We start from the raw sequence: 21,471 nt of genomic DNA on the forward strand, positions 1-21,471 counted from the left end.
CTCAGACAAATAACATTTCTGAAGACCATGGTATCGTGTCACCAGCAAAAGCAAAGCATTCTGCTAACGTAAAAGTCACAGATTTCTTCTGACGTGACTTCTGCAATTCTGTGAATATGAGGTCTGACGTTCTGCCAACAACAGAGCTTTTTCAATTCCCATTTTCTAAGTTCGGAGTATCAGGACATTACCAAATCCAAGCCTGGCATCTGAAAATTTTTTGAGAGTTTCCATGCCCTAATTCACTATTTCCCAGTTAGCTGCCTACTGCATGAAAACTGCCGCCTCATTTTTCAACGTTCGTTAAAAAAGCTTCTCTAATTTATTTAGAGTGCCACTGATGCAGAATCCTTTCATTTTGAGAAGAGCTCCATGCTATTACATTTGAGAATGTGCTGAAACACCAGCAGTGATAGTGGCACAGCTATTCTGTAACTCACTACACTGCCCAGAGGGCACAGGGAAGACAGGCACTGCTAACAACAGGATTTTCCAAGACATGGAAGAGAATAGTAATACAGGTTAGGGGAACGAAGCAGGTAAAGGAGAATTCAGTCTTATTTTCCTGTCAAAAATGGTTTCAAAAACATCAGTTTAACCAAAGAAACGGAAGAGGTGGCAGAGGATTTAAAATGCCACCTTCTGTCGGTGATCTTTGGAGTTAAATGGATACTAAAATTAAAAAACCCTGGGATTATATTTAAGTAATCGGCGACCAATATTTCTACGATTAAACAAGCTTTTTCAAGTAAAGTGATGGTTTTATTAGCTCTTTAGAACGACAAGAGCTGACATACAAATGGGATAAGATCTCCCACGCGTTTAACCACGCTCAAACTTTTCTCAGCGGTTCTAAAGAATGAGCAATACTATATGCCTTTGTCTTCCTAAACTTGTGAATCTAACATTTCTTCAGATTATTTCAGCCATAGTCCTATGTAAATTATAAATTTGAAAGCAAATATCCGAAATATTTCAGAAAAACCTCGCAAGCCAAATATTACTTGACAGATAATAGAAGACAGTCATCTTACCAGTCTGTTTATGCGAACAAATTCTTCAGGGGTTTTGGCCCATGGTGGAAGTTCAACATCAGACACAACTGTTCCATCATCCATCACTCCCAGATTGTAATTGTTGCTGTTGACAAATATCTCTGGGAGGTAATAGAATTCAGGAATCAATTCCTGTAGATAAATGAAAAACAATGCCATCTTATAAATTCTGTCAGAGGATGAACTCTGTCATGTTAAGAAAACAATTATTAGAATGGCATTAGGCAAAGAGAATATACAAAATCCTCCCACAGACATCCCCCTCCCCGCTACAAAGGGGAAACTCCCTCTTTCATACTTCCCGAAAATTTAAGCCTTTCGATATGGTAAATTCTCATCGGGCTTTTAACGCAACAAAGAACTAAGACACAAGAGGCTATGAAACAAAAAAGTCAGAACATTGGTTTTGGTTGCATATTACGCACAGAGAAACTTTTAAAACTAATGAACATCACGTGGCACGAGTAACATTTGTAAATATTATCATTACTGTAAAGCGACAGACAACCAAGGGCATTAAGAAGTTGGGGAAAACAGCTTCTTTTACATTTGAATACAATCCACAGTTAACGCACAGATGGCAATCCATAGTTTGGGTGAAAGGAGCACCATATATATTCATTACAAAGGTGTAAAATCCAGTCATACTCTCTCTGACAGAAAGGGTCTAAGAACTTAATGTTTAGGCTCTGATCTAAGATCAATGCCTAGAAATACATATTGTTTTTTATTCTCAAATACCTCAAGTTATATCCCTTTTTTGGAAAAAAATTCCCCACACAAAGCTGAATCAAGTCAATATTTTTCTTTCATGGAAAGGTCCTTAACTCAATTATAAGAAACATGACAAAAAAAAGGAAGGAATTTCACACAGTTACAAGGTCTGTGTATGCCCTAAATTCCTTGTCGGAATCATTAGGGCTTTAAACAAGCGTGCTCTGTAGGCCTGGGCTGGACAGGAACGCGGCATTTAACACCTCCCTGGCTGGCCCACGCTGGCACTTCTGCAGACAGAGCCTGTTACCTTAAACATAGTTGAGGAAAAAAATGCAAGCACATACAGCAGAGGAATTGTAACTTCTAAGTCTTACGAGAAAAATAAAGTAATACTAATGGCTAAACAAATTTATTTATTTTTTTTAAAGCAGAAAATGGTATATTTAGTGCAGAATCGAACAGGGTATGCTAGGAAGAAAAATGAAGCTTAAAATGAAACTTAAACCCATAACCTTAAAACCACGGATCAGAGGAGCATTTCCCTGTTTTGCAACCAGACATGCAACTTTGTAAATTGTCATTTATTTTGTAAAATATACGCTAGGATATCCATAAACATATCTAAGTTAATGTGATTGGAGCCTTATTTACACACATTTATAAATGTCTGCGAAGTGCTTGCATAAAACTTAATAGAAAAAGCCTGTTAAGGCATAACATATCTATTTCTGTGTTTAATATAGTTTAAAAGTGCTCTTTTTTTTTTTTTTCTCCTGTGGAACTTGATGTTGAGACTTAAATACACCCAATAAACCTGGCAATTTGATGGACTTAGAAAAATTGAGCCGCTAAATTAGAGAATTTACTTCCTTTGTAAAGAAAGGATCAATACGTGTAATTGCTTCAGGAAGTGTATTTCATAGCAAATGACTGGTGTAAAATTGGCCTTCCATACAGCAAGTGCAAACTGCATGCCACTTAAGAAGTCAGGAAAAAAAAAAAAAAAAAAAAAAAATCAGACTGCCCTCCTGGCTTTGTCTCCAGTGGGTGTAGTATGGAGGAGCTACGTCAGATCAGTGGATGAGACCCGAAAGCCAGTCTTGCCATGGGTCAGTGGCTCAGTGGTCTCCCAGATAGCCCCTCAGGGCCAGCGTGGCATGAGCAGCTTCCCAAATGGCTGAGGGCAACGGGGAGGTCATCAGATTGGGGACAAGGTCAACCCGAAGTAGCCAGGGCAAAGACAGGAAAGATCAAGCAGGAATTAAGCTATTATCACCTCCATCCTTGTGTGAAACACTGCTTGGCTTTGAATTGTACATCTTTTTGTTTACAGTGGCCTTAATTAACTAGGCAGGGTAAAAACAGGCTTCTGTACCAAATGCTTGACAAGGACGTGATAAAAAAGAATCCGAAACTCTTTAATTCGATGAGTGAAAGAAGGGGAATGCAGCAAGGATGAATGTGGGTAAAGGAGAAAGTAACACTGAACTTTCTGTAGTTTCTGCCATCACAAACTAACAAAGAAAAAGCAGAGACAGTCGGTTATTCATTCGATACAAAACCATACCACGACTGTGAATGCTTAAAACATAAGCTCATTACATATGTTACCGATGTTTTTATTTATCTATCTATCCGTCCAGCTATTCATTAGTTATTTCAAGATCAGAAAACATTCGGCTTTCTAGAGCACACACTGTTTCCATTAGATTACACAGAAACAATATGCTGCCTGGAAACTTAAAAATTATCAGTAACTGCTGTTAGTTTGACTTAGTTAGAAACTTTTCATGAAACGTTATTACTCCAGAAAGGAGTTTTCCCTGGAAGTTTTTCCACTGTCACTGGATGTCACAATGCAATGATACATTTTTCCAAAAGGAGCTTCTTTATTATCTGATTTGCTTATCCTGACCATTATTTAGTGCCAGTTTTCAGTGGCTTTAGATGGGTGAAAATGACATTAAAGGCCAACAGTTTTTACTAAAACCTGCAAGTAAACCTGATGAGAAAATATTACATTTTTATCAAGTTTACAAGCTTCATGTATTTGGTAACTGCAGTCCTTAACGGTCTTTCTCAACTCGATTTGTGGGGTCTTCTCCTTTTTTCTCAATGTACACACATCACATGCATAGACTGACACAGAGATAGCAGATGCTGACTCAGCATGTGTAACTCCATTAATAATGGAACTTTTTGGACACCTGAGAACCTTAAAAAGATTCATTAATGCACTTTTTTTTTTTTTTTTTTTTTTGAGGGGGGCCAGAAGGAGTTACTTGTGGTTTCACGCACATACCACATGAAAATGAGGGACCAGACTGAAGGACCATTTAGTATCTCAGCTGTGACAAGTATTTAGTATCTCAACAGTGACAAGGACGGGCACACTAACACGGGGCAAATACAGTATTTCCATGGATATTCTCTCAGCTTCTTAAACGGCATGGAACTAACTTGTATTTCTCATTTTTAAAACCATTAATCGTGGGTTCCACACTGTAGTTTCATCTACAGAGGTTTTTCCTTTGGCTAGTCTAAAACTGCTTCCTAATAGCTCCAGTGGAAGGTTCTGGTACCCATATTGTGAAACACACTAAATATTAATTCCTTATTCACTCTTCTGTGTGACTTTGTGGATATTATAAAATCTGTACCGTCACATTCTTGGTCTCTTTTTGCAAGGTAAAGGACTCTAGTCAATTTAGATTCATTCCCTCTGGAGGTCTTCCCTTCTAACTAACCATTCTGGTCGCCTTCATACTTTTTCTAATTCTACTGAATCCCTTCTGAAACCTTACACATTCAGCACATGTACAGAAATGGCAAAACTGTCCCACATTTCTTTTGTTTATATGATTTCACGGAAAAACAAAAACATCTGTGTGATTTGTTGAAGCTCTTGCTTTACCACAACTGCACTGAAAAATTGTGTTGGAAATTAGTTTCAGAAATTCCTCTGTTGGAATTCACCAGTTCTAGAGGGTGGAGCCAGACTTCCTTACGATAAGCAATACTTCAGTCCTCCTGCCCCGTTTTTGATTTCATTACAACTGATGGAGATGCTCGTGGTGAATATCAACATGAATCTAACACACAGCATTTATAGCGGTATATCTGGTTTTTTACAAAATTAAAGACAAAATTTGACAAATCCTGATTCTTATTAAAATGCTTATGAAAATCTGCATATAATTAAAATACAATTGTTCTCTAGACAAAAAGTGCCCTCCACCATATGGAAACAATCATTTCTAAGGAAACTTACACTAAAAAAATTTTTTTACAAACAAGTAATATCAACAGAATGTCAGTTTAACACTGGTAATTTATTTTCATGTTTGCCACCACGCGTAAAAAAAAAATCTATACAAGACACTTTGTTTCTTTAACGTAATGAAATGTTATTCTTTTCTTTTGTTTGGAAAATAATAGACAGATGCTTTTGGAAGCAGAGTTATATGATCTGCAAAGGTGTCTCGAAACAGTGACACAGATTCCCTAAACATATTAAAACATTTATAAGATACCAGATTTTCAAACTAAATTATTTGACAATCACATTAAGCCATATTAAGCCTATATATAACCTGTCAAACAGAATAATAAAAATGCTTATTAGCAGTCTAGGTTTTCATTCATATTGCCACACTTTATTTCCTCTGTTAGGGGACTTAAATGGCATTCCAAAAATATATACTAATATATGAAATTGGTTCAGATTTAATTTTTCATACTTCAGTGTAATAATTTTCGTGACTGTGAGAAAGTAGAATTTCTAAGTACCCATGAGTTTCCCTCCATCTGCTATGTGTGTGTTCTCTCTCACAGAACTAAGAAATTGCCTCAAGATATTGCCTGAAATCCTCCCAACTTGTAAAAAAAAAACCCAAGCAAACAAACAAACTTTGGCAGCTTTCCATTAAAATTCTAAATTGAATTAATGAAATTAATTTTGTCAATGTCTACTTGTCCTTTTGCAGTTCTAAAAGATTCTGTTTCAATAGAACTATTTCCTGGTTTAAAAATATGTATTAAAATCTTCAGTGATTTACAATTAAGCAAAGAAAATTATAAAAAATCCAGATATTTAGTAGATTAATGAAATACATGATAATCACAGTTAGCAGTTGATTTATTATTGATCAGTAAGTAGATTTGATTAGGTCAATACTTAAAGGCATAAAAAAATGCATCTTTAAGGCACTTTAAATCCTGTTAGTCAATACCTGGATTATAATTATCTACACAAAATTATTTTACTTTTACTGAGAATATATGTAAAAGTATGCAGTGGTAATTATTGATCATATGTATACACTGTGTAATATGTAGTTCAGGTTAATTTGACAGAGAAAGAGGAAAAAAGTTGTATATACAACTGCGTTCCTTTCTTCTTTTTTTTTTTTTTTTTTACATTAACTGAAAAATCATAGAAATCATTAAAAGTTCTAGATGAAACCTTGAAAGGTCACCTTGTCCACTTTTCCATTCATAGACAATTGTAATCAGGTATTCCTGAAGGATGTGTCTCTGCCTTGTTCTTTTAACATTTTCAAGGATGGAGATCCCATGAATTTCTCGTGTTGAGCTGTTCATACCCCTAGAAGGTCTTTCTAACACTGAGGCTGATTTTGCTGCCGCTGGAGCCCATTTCTTTCCTTCTCAGACTGCATACAAGCTGTAGCTGCCCCTTTTTACACCTATCAAAGTGTAGGAGGAGTTTTTACCTCAAGGACGGTGAGATCCATTCCCAACCAGAGCTTTCTAACCACTCCTGCACAGCAGCACACTGGAACAGGAACTAAGTACACAGCACAATTCATCTCGTTTTAAGAAAGAAATTCTTTACAGTGAGAATTATTGTTCACTGAAACGACCTCCCCAAGGACCTGGTAGAGTCCCCGTCACTGGAGGTTTTCAAGACGGGACTGGACAAGGTGCTAGATAATCTCCTCTAGGCTTCCTTTCCCACACAGTGTTGGACTGGGTGATCTGGCAAGGTCCCTTCAGCCTGGGCTGTTCTGTGATTCCATGGACAAAGTGCCAGCCAAAATCCCCAGCAGGCTACAAGCACTACAACCGCCACTGCTGAAGCACTTCACGTTTCCATCCTTGTTCCTCTTTTCTCCAAAGTAAACAACCAAAAACCTTCACCTTTATATCACTGGTCCCATTTGCTAGACCTATGGTCATTCTCCTTTGGACTTGAGCAAATTCATCCATAATTTACTTGAAGCTTATTATTTCAACAGCTTCACAAAAAAGTTTGGAGCAGATATTAAAAGTGTTTGTTCATTTTCAATACAGTTATGGCTGGGTATAAAAGAAGTAGACCACAGATAGTAGATGGAACATTCTGATCCATGCACCCAGATGTCTGTATTTTTAACTACTGCAGTTCCCACAGATTACCATACACGGAGCTGACTGAATTTAGAATTTTTTTTTTTTTTTTTTTTACTCAGAGAAGTATTTTCCCCGTTATGGATCTTGGCATAATTTTACAGAAAAACAAATCTTTCATGAAAACCAAATATCTACATCCTAAACATGTTAAAAGTGTTGCTACACCAGATATACAGTTTATGGTTAAAAATCTGAATTACTGTGTAGCTGCTTCTGAATTTTGCTAGTCATTGCTCTTGGACATCTTCGACTTTGCTACAAATGTGACATGAAGTTTCTCCTTTACAAAGGTAATGTTGCCAGTTTGGCAGCAACTTTATTCCTTTTAGCTTTTGAAACTCCCATCTATTAGACGAGAAAGTCTAAAACAATGCAAAGCATATGTAGAAAAGCTTGTCAGGTTACAGGGTGTCTTTGGCACGCTTACGTTAGGCAGCCTGTTTCAACAAGCACGAGCTGCCATTTTGCAGAGCTTCAACTCTTTGTTTTTTAATTCGTATTTTAAAGAAAGTCATGAAATTTGTCATCCTCCAGTTTCTAAATCTTCCAGCAGCTTGGAACTCTAGAGTTTCTTGCCTCTGGGTTTAAACGTGTTGCTTAACACGCCTTTCAATCAGTCGTACTCAATCCTGTGTGCTCCTTGGCCTATCTACAGCAACCTCCATTTCCTCCAAAAACACTTTAAGTTTCTTGGTCATTTTTAGTCAAATTTTACAGCAGGGTATAAAGATAACCAAGTTCCTACAAGTTTGAAAAACAATAAGCAGGCGAGTAGAGCCATTATATGAGTGTGTCTTGAGGGGCCCAGTAAGCGCAGCGTAAGTTCACCTTTTAGTAGTCTCCACAGAAGCTACACAGAGGGGGCACCATAACAAATGTCCCATCACTGAGAAATCCGGAACTTCAGGCTTACAGCTTTTTTTTGACAAATGAGTCAATCAACTGCAAGAAGCAAATCCATAGGAACAAGTGTTCTAACTCTTCCAGAGAAGATTTTTTTTTCCCTCTATAGACTGTTACAACTATTAATAACCTTTCCCAAACATATAAACCTGATGTATTATTAAGTAAACAGAATTTTCCCAGTGCCCACCTTAAATGTTTATTGCCTGTGGAGTTCATCAGTGATGGAGTCCAGATTCTCAAGTCTTCCTGAAGACTTGAAGAATCTCATGCTTGAAAGAAAAAACTCACACTGAATACAAAAACCCACACCGAACACACATGACCCGACAATGACTTAGTAATCCACACAATATTCACAGAAACTAAGCTACTATCTACGAGTGCGGGTAACACTACCAGTATTTTAATTCTATGAAATAATTTATTTATATTTGGTTACAGATATAACTTGTCTACCATAATAAAGATTTTCTGCGGAGTTTGTGCTTGTTTGGCTAAAATACATCAGGACTCACAGACAGGAGCAGGTTTAACACTAATAAAAAGAGGACCCAGTAATTCCTGTGGATACTCAAAAGTTTCCCTAGATGGGCTTCTTTCAGTAAAAGCATGTGAAAAAGACATGTGATTACAGGACATATTACAACTGGATTTCGTATCATTTCTTTATGAGAAGCCAATGGATTTATTTTTTTTTTTTTTTAATAAATTTTTTGCATAGGCCTTTAAGAACTCACAGCTGAAAACTTCAGCCTAGGTGGCTTTTGGCTGTGTGAGTTCTGAAAGCTGTTATTTCAAAATCTGTACTGGAAAGGAAGAAAAGTTAAATAGTAAAGGACTGAGGTACATGGGCATATGGTATAACTATCTGAGGATCTGTCTGAGGAGATCAATGTACTAAATGATTTAGTCTTGCTTTTACTTATTGCAACCATTCCTTTAATTTGGAATATTTCAATAGTGTTAATCAGATGCACTGGCTATGTTTTAATGCCGCTGTCTAATTAAGAAGTCACGGCATCAAAACTCAAAAAACCTGATTAAATATTGCAGGCTTGTAGCCCAGGTTTTCTTTACTCCTTTTAAGAACAGCTCACAAAATCTGAAGAACAGTACATAACAGCTCTATGATAGCTTCAAATAGGTTTTGAGAATGTCCTACAGCCAGCAGAAACCTTGGCTTAGCACAAGCTTACTCTAGTTCAAAGTTGGCACTGTCAGCTTCCATAGGCTGACTGTATGTATCAAAAACATCCAGGATCAATTTTAGTCATTAGCATGGGGATGACTTAGAGGAAAAGAATTAGAAAATGTATGAAAATTGGGAAGACAGAGGGCTACTTTCAGAGCTCTTTGTTTATTACAGTCTATGGTTCAATACATTTTAGACCCATGATTATCACTTAAGTTATAATTCAGTTCTTAATCTCGGTGTCCTGTTCATAATGAAATCATTATGACTTTTTAGCATTCTTCTGCTTCTCAAACTGTCCCCGCAAAGGACACTCCTGGAGAATCTTGGCCAAACCCACTACCCCTCAATCTCACTAAGTGTTTATATGCGCCAGATACCCACTTGATAACACCAGTACACTCTTAGAAGCCCAAGACAACATTATAGCAGACGTCGTTTAATACTGTCACAATTCAAAAAGACATTTAATACGAAGCTCGATTTAAATAAAAAATTGTCCAAACAACGTGATGCTAATGAGTCTTATAATATAGTTTACTTGACAAAACAGCATTTCTGGACCTAAAAATTAAACTGTTCTTGTCTCATGACAAGATAAAGGATCATAACTTGCCCCACCTGGCTGAGATATGAATTCAGATACTATCACACCAGCCATGATGTGTATTATATCACAAGACTGACTTTCATAAATTAGTACCCATTCTATGATGGAACAATCTGGAACAGCATATTTGGAGCTTACTAATGTTTTCTCTAAGTTTATGGCCTTCTAGCATCTCCTTTTTCAACAAAACTAATCAAATGTCCAAAAAAACCCCACCACACCCAACCCATAAGCACATGAAAAAGGAACACACGCAAAGCAGTAGAGGGAAAGGCATGAAGAACAGTATGTAACTCTATACTAGTAACCATCACTTGGTTAAAAATGGTTAAAAAGAATTTTAAAAATCAGTCACAATAAGCAAATTTTTTTTTTTTTTTCAAAAGGTAACTGCAATAGTGGACAGTGAAAAAAAAGAGGCAAGATATTGCTTCACTTTTGAGAAAGACCTCTGAGACTGTCTCAGTCTCCCATGACATTCTTGTAAGCCAAGTAGAGAAATGGAGATGAGATTACGTTACAATAATGTGGGAGTATCCACGCTGGAAATCCATATTCCAAGAGCAGTTATCGATAGCTCACTGTCAAACTGGGAGGACATGGTAATGGGGTCTGCCCTGCTCCTGATACCAGTCAATAATCTCATTAATGACCTGGCATAGAAGGTGCAGTAATAAAATTCCAGATGACAACTAAGAAGCCAACATAGCTGTTTGGAGGACAGCATGAGAATTTCAAACGATCTAGAAAAACTCTATGTATGGTATTAAAAAAAACCCAAACAACACAACAATTAGCAAAAGCAACATGGGCAACAATTACACTGTTGTAAATATAAGGATAAATAAATTTATGACAACAGGTTAGCTATGACACCAGAAATAACATCTGCTTCTGAACAAGTATGTGCAAATCTACTCATTCATCAAAGAAAAACAGCAACACACACACAAAAAAACCAACAGGCAGCCTTAACTTCTGTATTCTGGAACTTAGTCCAAGCCCCAAACTAAACGATTTTTCTGTATAACAGTGCCAGGCTATCCCTGTTTGCTTTTTATACAGCATTAACAAAACTAACCAGGATTGTTTGAGCTAATCATGTAAATTAAGAAGTAGGTAAATGAGTTAATGGTCATGCATGTCTAGTCCTTTAAAAGGTACTAAGTGGTACTCTCAGAGAATCAAAATACATTTAATAATTCTTCGGTGCAGAAGATTTAACTTAAAAACACATGATTAATCGTTTAAAAGCAACAGTGCCAAGCTAATTAGTAAATAACAATGCCAGAGCGGTAGTGAGACACTAGCAAACTTAGGCAGGATTTTTAATTTGCGTTGCTTAAAGAAATGGATAGGGGAGAACAAGGAAATTAAATTTTATGCAACATATCACCTCTTGAAATCAAAATTTGGGAAGTTCAACCACAGGTTATACTAGAGTGCAGCATTAGCTTCCCGCTTTGATCACCGACCCAAGGCTTTCACAGGATATCGACGCAGATTGGTTGTGACCACACATCTGCTTTAGCTTTCTCCGCTGAACTGATACCAGCCAACAAGAGCTGCTTCCAAAGCTAGCTCACGTTAGTCCTCCATCTACTACCTTCACTCTCTTGACATGCGAAGCAAGGAAAAAATCATGTCCTGTAACTGGCTCAATGGTTCTAAAACGTCACAATTTTTTGAGCTGGAATAGGAGTAAACTCCTCTTCTTCCTTTGTGACCTCCACACCCCATGCATCAAGGTACGACGCCACTCACTTTGGTCTTTCACTTGCAAGGTCTTAAAAGTGACTTCCCAAATCCTTTGTAATATTTCTAGAAATCAACCCATTAAACCGCTAGGGTTTCACCAGTTGTAGAAGTATCAACAGGAATCCCAAGAGCTATGGCAAAAAAACCCCTAATATTATTTAATCAGACACAATAGCTGACTACGTTTATGTTCTCAGCCCATCAGAAACAGAAGGTAAAGCTTAAAACCCTTTCCCTTGTTGAGAAGTAAATGGTTTTGTGTTTGCCACAGATTGAATGGTATGGACAGTCAGATACTACAGCAAACTCATCTTCATGTCCAACCATACCTACATTTTCAAGAGATTTCTCCTTCAAGTCATTCAGTCTATCTCAAGTCCTTAACTAGTTGACTCCCCTGAAGCAATTTTTGTTTCCCACATCTCACTTACAAAGACATAATTTATAGCTAAAATAATTTTCTTGTATATAAGACTACTTGCATCCATCTTTGAAGGAGTCAGCTGCCTCAGAACAAGTACACAAGAAAAATTCAAAGTTGAAATAAAAAAATGGATTAATATTTCAAATGAAGTTTGAACTTAGCTAATTATTTTTTGTCAGAATATTCACCCACAGCAGAACAAACACTTCTAAATATATAGTTTTATAATTAAATCATGAAGGCATTCTCCTTGATTACATATTGCTCAATCTCAAACAGATTACAATGAAAATAATACCTTAACACAAGTAGGTATTTTTGAGTTTAAAAATATTTCATTTTTCAGCCCAAAAAGTAACATATCAACTCCACCTGAAACACTGCAAAAGGAAGCAAAAAGACTGAAGAATTTAGTTAAGGAATCTGCTAAAAAATACTTGACAGAACAGGAAAATGTAATCTACCTATGAAATAAAAAAGTGAAATTCCTAATTATTTTAATACATTTAAATGTTTCATCACTCAGGCAAACTGACTGGCCTGCTGCAAATACAACACCCAGGATGTATCTCATAATTTTATTAAAGATAAAAAAAGTGTTTCTTGTGAAGGTGAAAGACTAGGCTGTGATGTAGAGATCTCTGTACGATGACCTTCTAGAAGGCCCTTTTTTATATAAATGCTCTTATTATTTGCTTGATATTATTATTTTTCATCTCAGCTCTGCATAATTTCCATGTAAATGTAACAATAAAAATTGTTGTCAAAACAAAACATCTTTTCCAATATGCCAGTTGCATTCAGTTAGCGTTGGACTGTAATAGGCATACAGAAGATTCCGGTTTAAAAACACCTATCAACCACCCGACAATGTCTCTTAAAAGAGAACCCAAAAAATACATTTCTTATTCAACATTTTATAAAAAAAAAGTAAAGCGTGGCTCAAGTGCCTAATTTTCTTTAAAATGACACGAGATAAAAATCTTAATTTTGCATGCAACTGCACAGTCTTCACAGACAGGCAAGAGCTGTGCAGGAGTCCTTCCTGGCCTCCTTTGCCCTTCGGGGCTTCCTCCCAAGGTACTCTGTCAGACAGTCTCCCAAGCAGGCCAAGGTCTGTCCTCTGAAAGTCCAAGTTCTGCTGACCCTCCCTCCTGACGTCTCCAGGAATTGAAAATTCTATTATTTTGTGATCGCCGTGCCCGGGACAGTCTCCAACCATCACACATCAACCAGAGGTCCTTCTCCGTTCGCAGACGGGGGTTCAGCGGGGCACCTTCCCTACCTGGCGCACTCCCCAGCCGCGTCAGGAAGTTCTCTTCCACACCGCACAGAAACCTCCCGGACGGATTCCTCTCTGCTGTATTGTATTTCCAGCAGACATCTGGTAAGTTGAAGTCCTCCGCGAGAACAAGGGCTAGTGACTGTGAGACTTCCCCCAGCTGCTTACAGAATATGTTGTCTGCCTCTTCATCCCAGCTAGGTGGTTTACAGCCGACTTCCACCACAATATCTGCCTTGCTGGCCTTCCCTCTGATTCTTACCCATAAACACTTAACCCTATCGTCACCATCATTCAGCTCGGGACAATCAAAACACTCCCTAACATACAGGGCTACCCCACTGCCTCTCCTTCCTCCCCTCTGAAGAGTTCATAGCCATCCATTGCAGCACTCCAGTGGTGAGAGTCATCCCACTGCGTCTCTGTGGTGGCAACTATGTCCTAGTTTTCCAGCTGCACAACGGCTTCCAGCTCCTCCTGTTTGTTGCCCACGCTGTGTGCACTGGCGTAGATGCACTTCAGTTGGGCTACTGATCCCGCCACCTTTTTGGAGGGAGAAGCCCTAAATCCTACACGACCATTCTCAGGTGCTTCCGTGGTTTCCAACACATCAATGACCCTTGTGTCTTCACATGGATCCCCATCCCCTACCTCCACTGAGATGGCAGACTGAAGGACCTCACTAGCACCCTGTCCCTCAAAGCTTGGCCTGCTGCCCCCGGGCTTATCTCTAGTGAGCCTGGTTTTATCCCTTTCCCCCTTCAAATCTAGTTTAAAGCTCTTTCAACGAGCCCTGCTAACTCCCGTGTGAAGATGCTTTTCCCCATTTGAGGCAGGTGTACCCCATCTGTTGCCAGCAGCCCTGGTGCCGTGTAAACCGACCCACGATCAAAAAAACCAAAATTCTTGACATATGAAAACAGTAACACAAAACGTACCACCTAAGTAAGACTTCTGTTGTTAATTTCATCAGGACAGCAACATCTAGTTTAATTTTCTTAATTAGTTAGTAAATTATTTACAAGCATGTATGCGGTATGATGTTACCGTTAACTACAGGAGCCCATAAAAATCTGCTCTTTGATGCATGTGTCTACTAAACACGTTCAAGCACTAGTAAGCGAACGCGTTGCAATTCTGCACGCAGAAAACTTCTAGAGGCATATGGGACACTTCAGCCAAGGATTTCACAAACAGTTGCAAGGTAGAGCAGAACACCAGGTATCAGGACACTTAGTTTTCACACTTGTAGTGAAATATTTGCTATACAGCTATTTCCAACAAAGACGGTTCTGTGCATTTTCAAGGGGTTTTTTTTTCCTAATTCTTCCAACATGTCCTATGGAAATATTATCTCTTCCCCCTTCCTGGATGCTCATCCAGTCTCATGAACAGACTCCTTTAGTCAGTCTAATACTCACGCAGTAGAATGTAATTGATGGCAATTCCTGACTCAGAAAGCTGCAAGCAGCTCAAGAGGCCATCCATAACAGTGGGGATAGTACCAGCTTGCGCACACGTCATCTCCAAAAGAGATCCACGCATTTCTGAAAAACCCTCACTACACTAATTGCCAGGGAAGCATTCACTGCTTTTATTTGTTCTGTTAGAAAGGTTACTTTCACATCTAATTGAAAGCTCCCTGATATTTAAGTCCATTCATTCTTCCTCTATCCAGCACAGGCAGCAGAGATTTTTCCTTTCTTTCTTGCAGCAGCCCCTATGCGATAGGAGACTGTTAAGTTCCTTCTCAACATGCTCTTCTTTAGAAGAAAAATAAAGAATAGCTGCTCAATCTTCCATTACGTTTTATTTGCAAGACCTCACACTGTTGTTATTGTTCCAGTGTGGATTCTCTCCAACAAGGCCACAACTATGGATGTAATACTGCAGCCAAGACCTTATCAAAGCTGGGCAAAGCTGAAGATTTATTTCATATATTCTGAAAGTTATACTATGGCCTATTGATGTATCTTCTACAAAATCTTACTCACCTTTTGTTATGCTACAATGTTGTTAATTCACGTGCACCAGTGATGTACTGCAATCCTACATCTTTTCTTTGCACAGCAGATTGTTCCTTGCGTTATGTTTGTACCTAACTGTACGAGAATCTCCACGAAAATTATAATTCTCACTTTTCCCTAACAAACCTCATTTAACAGTTGTCTCAAATAATTTTCCCTTCAGCAAGTGCTTCCAATTCCACTACACTTCCAGTAGCTTCCAGTCCAGTATCAATGGAAATTGAGGCCTAACCTGTTCTTATCAGGAATTCCACTCAAAACATCTTTCAGTTTTAATAATGAACCCCTGGTAACTGTTCTCTAAATACAACATACTTTTAGACCAAGTTTTCCAAGCCCACTCATGAGACAATATAAAAAACTAAGATCATCATCTGCTGCTTCTCTTTTATAAGGCCTGTTACCTCTTCTCATTAGAATCTGTGACTGATTTGACATAATCTCTTTTTGATAAATATGTGTTTCATTTCCTTGTCTCCTTGCTACCTTTCTGGTACTTAAACATAGTCTGATTATTTGCATATTTTTCTGTGAATCGTAGCTAAACTCACCTCTTGGTTCTATTTTTCTTTCTTTGTAAAAACTAATTATTTCATCTGTCCACGACTGCTACCTTCCTCCTCCTCCTCCATTTCTCAAAAGAAAAAAAAAAAAAAAGCCACTCTAAAATATTGCCTGCCAGTCTTGTAAGTACAAGTGAATGAAGTTCATAATGACCAGTCAACTTGAAAAAAATCTAATGTGTTTGTATTTTCTATGCTGTTCTTTCCCAGTTTGATACAGGCATTGCATCTTTTAGTAGGTGGTATTAATTCCACTAGTCACTGATTGCCATTGATTCTTTGGATGCCAGAAAGACATAACTTTTTCAGCACTATCAGTTGGTAAGTTTTCTCATTTGGTTAATCTGCAGATCAACCTTTTCCTTAACTGTCTCCTCGCTACGAATAGTTATAGAATGACTTCATGTTACTTATGTCTCTTGCTAGTTGCATGACATCCTTGAGTTAGCCTCTGATTTTCTTCACACTGTGCTTTTCCATCCTTCCTTCCATTAAAAATAAAAATTCTGATAGTACTCCTCCTCCTTAGATTTGAGGACAACAAAGCCTTCCCACCACTGCCAGCATCCTTTTCTCCCTTGCTCTCCTCCCCAGTTCAAAATATTCCTCAGATCCTCTATTTGTTTAGCTCATTCCTTCCTTCACTGGCTACCTACCTAAACCTCTGCCCTATGTGCTCCTGCCCTAGCTTCTTGACCCACTTAATTCTGGGTCTCCTTCTTTACAGTGAATAATTACCAGAGCAATTTATCTTCTATTCCCAACTACTTCTTGTTCACTCGCCAGTTCCCAGGCCCAGTGCCCCTGTCAGGAAAGGTTCAATATCATTCTGTGTTTCATCTCAGTAGCCTCAGACACTCAGTACACACGGCTCTTCAGCCCCTATCTACATATTCCTTGTTGTAAGACTCGGTTTTACCCCTTTGGCCCCTAAATTAGCACAGCCTCCTCCTCCTGTTTGTCATAGGACAAACAAATAGGACACTGCATAAATTGCCCCAAAATGACGTTGGATGCCCGGAGCCAAAATTATATAAAATAATAGAAATATTAACTGCAACATTCTTATCTAAGCAGAGCAGAAGCATGAACAGAGTATTTATGAAACTCGGTGGTTAAAAGGCTATACCAGTCTCTACTGACTTTTTAAAGGCTTAAAGCTTGTGCAGAGGAACAAAAAGACAGTGAAACACCTATCTATAGCACAAAGGCCAGTTTTGCCTTATTTCGGTCTCAGGGCTAAAAATGTTGGCTAAAATTTTACAAAAGAATCCACCGAAATAGTGTAACGGAACTAAAACCATGTGTCATCTCCCCTGCATCTTTTCCCAAACGGTAGAATAGCTTCCAATCTTCCTTTCCATTTTCATAACCTGTGGTCCTATGGTCACAGATACAACAAAGGCAGATGCAGTATAAAATATTACACCTTTCAGGAGAGTTTTTACCTTAATATCAGAAGTATCACGCTGACTATTCCGCCATGCTCTTGAAACAGATGAAAAAGTTCTGTCCGCATGATCAAACTTCCCACCTTGCAGATTTAGGAAAAGCGTTGTAAAAGGTTCCTAAAGACACATAAAAAGATTAATTAAAAACAGCAGTGTACTTCCTTAGGAAGTTCAGGGGGAAGGAAAAAAAAAAAAAAGAAGGGATTTATTATTCTTTTGGGGTCTGGTTATTAATGATGCTATTTTTCTGGCAGACACATGATTAATTGCAAAGGGTTAATTCTATTACCCAAAAATGAGAAATAGAAACTGATGCTTATTTGTTCAATAAATGCTCTTTATTCTACTCCCTGCTTATATATTCAGATAAAGCAAATAAAATCAAAAGAAAATATTTACAGGCTGGAGGAGAAACTACAGTTGTGACACAAATCGCTCTGGCAAATGGGAAAAAGCTCAATATTTTTACCTTAGTTATTTTTTAAACTAACATGTAACAAAAAATAACACAGGCGTTTTGTTCAAGGTAATCCATTAAAGGATAGCATTCAATATTTTATGATTGCTATTGTTTAATATGTAATTTATTATTTAGAAAAGAAAAATGTTTGAAAGATTTAAAAGCCTCCTCTTAGTTAAAGAACACTTAAGCACATATTAGTGGATAATTGCTTGAAATTAGCTAAGCACTATAAATTACTTCAAGGATTTATGTATGCTTGTACATTCTAACAAGCTTTAATTAATGATGTGCTGCTAATGCTTTCCCAAAGAAATTACTTTCTAGGAGATAAATCGCCTTTCAATTTTACGGAAAAATGTATTGTTTAACCAATATATTATCAATATGTAGCATCTCCAAAGTTACTTCCGTATGTATTGCAGCAGATTTAAAAAAATTAATTACTTACATCACAGAATTTCATGATCATCAGAGACATACTCATTTACACTTGTTAGGAGGTGAAATCTAAATACCTTCAGTAAGAACCACAAATGTTCAGAACATGATCCAGTCAGAAAACATGCAAGGAAGGATATTTAAGTATGTTTATAGTATAAAAATGTACACTAAAAAGCAGGTTTTTTTAAGGAGAAAAAACTTTACTGATTTGAATAGGCTGTACTGTAAAAATTAATACCTTCTGCTCAAACTCTGGGATACATTTATCCTACGCTACCAATTACAATGAGTAGAAAATTTCAGTGCTCTCCTCCGCCACTGAGTTTTAGTTTCTTTGTTTGTTGCTTTTATTACCGTTAAAAGGAAAAGCATTTTTAAAAGAGATACTTACAATTCTTAATAACCACGTGAGTGCAAAACTTGCAGTTGAATAATGTGTGCCGTAGTGAAATTTTGGAACCTGGTCATCTTCCCACGATTCGTATCTCTCGGCAAAGAAGGCCGCTCTCTTTGGGTTCAACGCTCCAATAGGCTACAGGGTTTGTAAAAACAGATACAGTAAGTAAATAAAGATAACACGGCCTATGATCACGTCATACTCCCCTCGCTCTTTTTGGTGACCGGAATTGTCAGGAGCATGGAGAAGACTGGGTTTGGTGTTTTGCAAAAGCAGATGTTGGATTCTGTAAGCACCTAAACAGATCTGTGTGTTTCAAAGCAATATTCTATGCACGCCCAAACGGCTGCCTGGAAAAAAGTCTCTTCTGCATTCATACGGGCTTCATTTCTCTTCTGTTTCATTTCTGTTTGCTGCTGATTCGAGTCGATGGCTAAAAACCACTTCACAGTGGAATGCCTTGCACAAAGAACTGTTAACTCGTGTGCATGCTGAATACACTAACAAGGAAATGGTAAGCAACAACGAGAAACATCTTTGGACATTTTGGAGGAAAAAAATCGCGACTGATAGAGTGGGAGAATATTAACATGCATTTGGAATTTTATCTTGTTTCTATGCTTTCTAGTTACCATCCCAAGGCAAGTTTTACTGAATGGACAAAACTTGAAACTTCGAAATAGACAAATAAATAAAATAGCAGAATTTCTATATAAAAACAAATGTAAAGAAACAAATACATGTGTGACTGAAAAAGTCTATCGCTGTTACCAACATTGTTATCCTTTGTTCAGTGCTCACCCAGGACATAAACACCCAGGGATTTATTTAAATGTAAGAAATAATAATGTTTTGTTATCTATAGCTGTGCATTTCTTCAGCAGACTTTTATCTAAAAGGTTTGGAAAAAATGAGTATATGTCGCATAAATCACTGCGAAACCCAAAAGTTTAGCCATTCCACATGTAAAAGGTTGCAAGGGGTCTAAAAAGATCTTTGTATGTATGTGAAAAACATATGCAACACGATTTTTTTATATATGTAGTGAGCATACTGCTTTTATGTTATGAATGTAGATGATGCTCATCTGCACAGGCAATGGATGCACTGAAGTATACATAAAGAATAAACACACAAAGTATTTTCTTTGTTCTGCAAGAATAAATATACTTAAGAATACAGTACAAAGTAAAGAAAAACTTTAAAAGAAATGTGTTTAAACTAAAGTATCAGTAACCTAGTCATTAATTCAAGCATAGTTCAAGGGAAAAACTATGTCTGCTATTCTGATTATTATTATTATTATTATGATTATTATTCAAACAAGCACTTCTTTGCAGCTCATGTGAAATTTGGCACACAGACTTCAAAGTATTTTCTCTTCTAGGACAGATTAGATCTACGAATGACCTAAGATATAATCTTACATTTTTTACTTAGAGTGGCTTTCACATTGCAGTAGGATAAAGAAAACATCTTAGGTTAATTACTATTTTTGCAGTTCACTAATTTGAAATATAACCCTTTAAAATAAGTGGTTCCTGTACAAAAGGATTTTTATCTGATTTAGCAAATTTATTCCAGGGAAGAATGAAACTGACTCCAAGAAGTCTCTTTGTTGCAAGAACCATTTTGGAATCTCCATCTGTACTGATTTTCCCTAAAGACTCTGCCATGCTTGAGGGAAAAAAGGAAGAAAGAAGGTCATTGGTAGACAAATTATATAAATTAAAAATAGAAACAGTGTTGTGCTGTATGGTTCTGTAACATTTTATGTATTCTCTTTATCTGCCCCTATTTTTATTACTCTCCAAATGAGTATAGCCCAAATCAATAGTTATAGAATTACATTCCTTGAATATAAAGCTAAACCCAATTAGAATTGATTTCATTCTCTTAAAAAAAAAAAACCGATATCATGCAGAGATCCATATAGCCAGAATCCACAGTATTGATTTTGGCTGTTATTGTTACAGTTGGTTTCTGAAGCCTGCAACAGGACAACTATCAAGACATGTCACATTTATTTGCAAGCAAATAAAAAAAAGTCCCCAAATGAAAGAAAGCTTAGGGAAAAAAAAAAAACAAACAACGAACTGTGGAGCTGTGCACTGACAATGATACACTATCAGCTTACTCAGAGAAGTTACAGTGGGAATACACACATTGAATTATACATTACACGAATGCACTGATTTATTGTGGTAATAACATCCACCTCATTAAAAGATTCTGCTTTGCTGCAGTTGGAGGGCTACATATTGTTTACTGCTATAAATTAATGGCAGAGCACAGAAGACTGTAGAACCCTTCTAACAATAGATCTGTAATGACAGTGCTGTATATCACAGCTTCCCCAGCAGCTTCATAATAAAATGGAGACAATGTATTGGGCTAATACATTCTACCAGGCAGGCCCATATTTTTCTGACAACTGCTTCTAAGGATGAGGTGATTCTAGTGTGTTACACTGCACTGTGAACACTTAACTAAGCTTGAGCTGCAGAATAAAGCACAGAGAAGGAATAGTCAAATACCCTCTGACTTTTCATTTAGTAAAGGAATTAACTGAAATTTTGTAATTATTTCGTATTTCAAAATCAACAGAGAACCATGATTACAGACTGGATTCCCTCCCCTGTGGGTAAACTCCAAGGGAAAAAGCGTAACTCCAAACTAAGCTCTGCTGGATGTAGCTGTGAGACCACAAATTTACACTGTTCCACACGGTCTTCCTATGGCTACAGACCACTAAGGAAGAACAAGCCGAAAA

At 37.4% G+C, this 21,471-nt stretch overlaps 1 protein-coding gene across 1 annotated transcript in view; it reads right to left on the reverse strand.

Annotated features, from left to right (window-relative positions):
• LRBA (LPS responsive beige-like anchor protein) overlaps positions 1–21,471 on the reverse strand; it is a 414,576-nt gene that overhangs the window by 95,721 nt on the left and 297,384 nt on the right. Inside the window, exons 44-46 of the mRNA XM_074905922.1 lie at positions 18,693–18,833; positions 17,395–17,514; positions 1,035–1,187 (exon numbers count right to left, since the gene is read on the reverse strand). Of these exons, the coding sequence (XP_074762023.1) occupies positions 1,035–1,187; positions 17,395–17,514; positions 18,693–18,833 (414 nt within the window). The remainder of the gene's footprint in view (positions 1–1,034; positions 1,188–17,394; positions 17,515–18,692; positions 18,834–21,471) is intronic.

This window comes from Athene noctua, chromosome 4, assembly GCF_965140245.1.
Source record: "Athene noctua chromosome 4, bAthNoc1.hap1.1, whole genome shotgun sequence".
Lineage (NCBI taxonomy): Eukaryota > Metazoa > Chordata > Aves > Strigiformes > Strigidae > Athene > Athene noctua.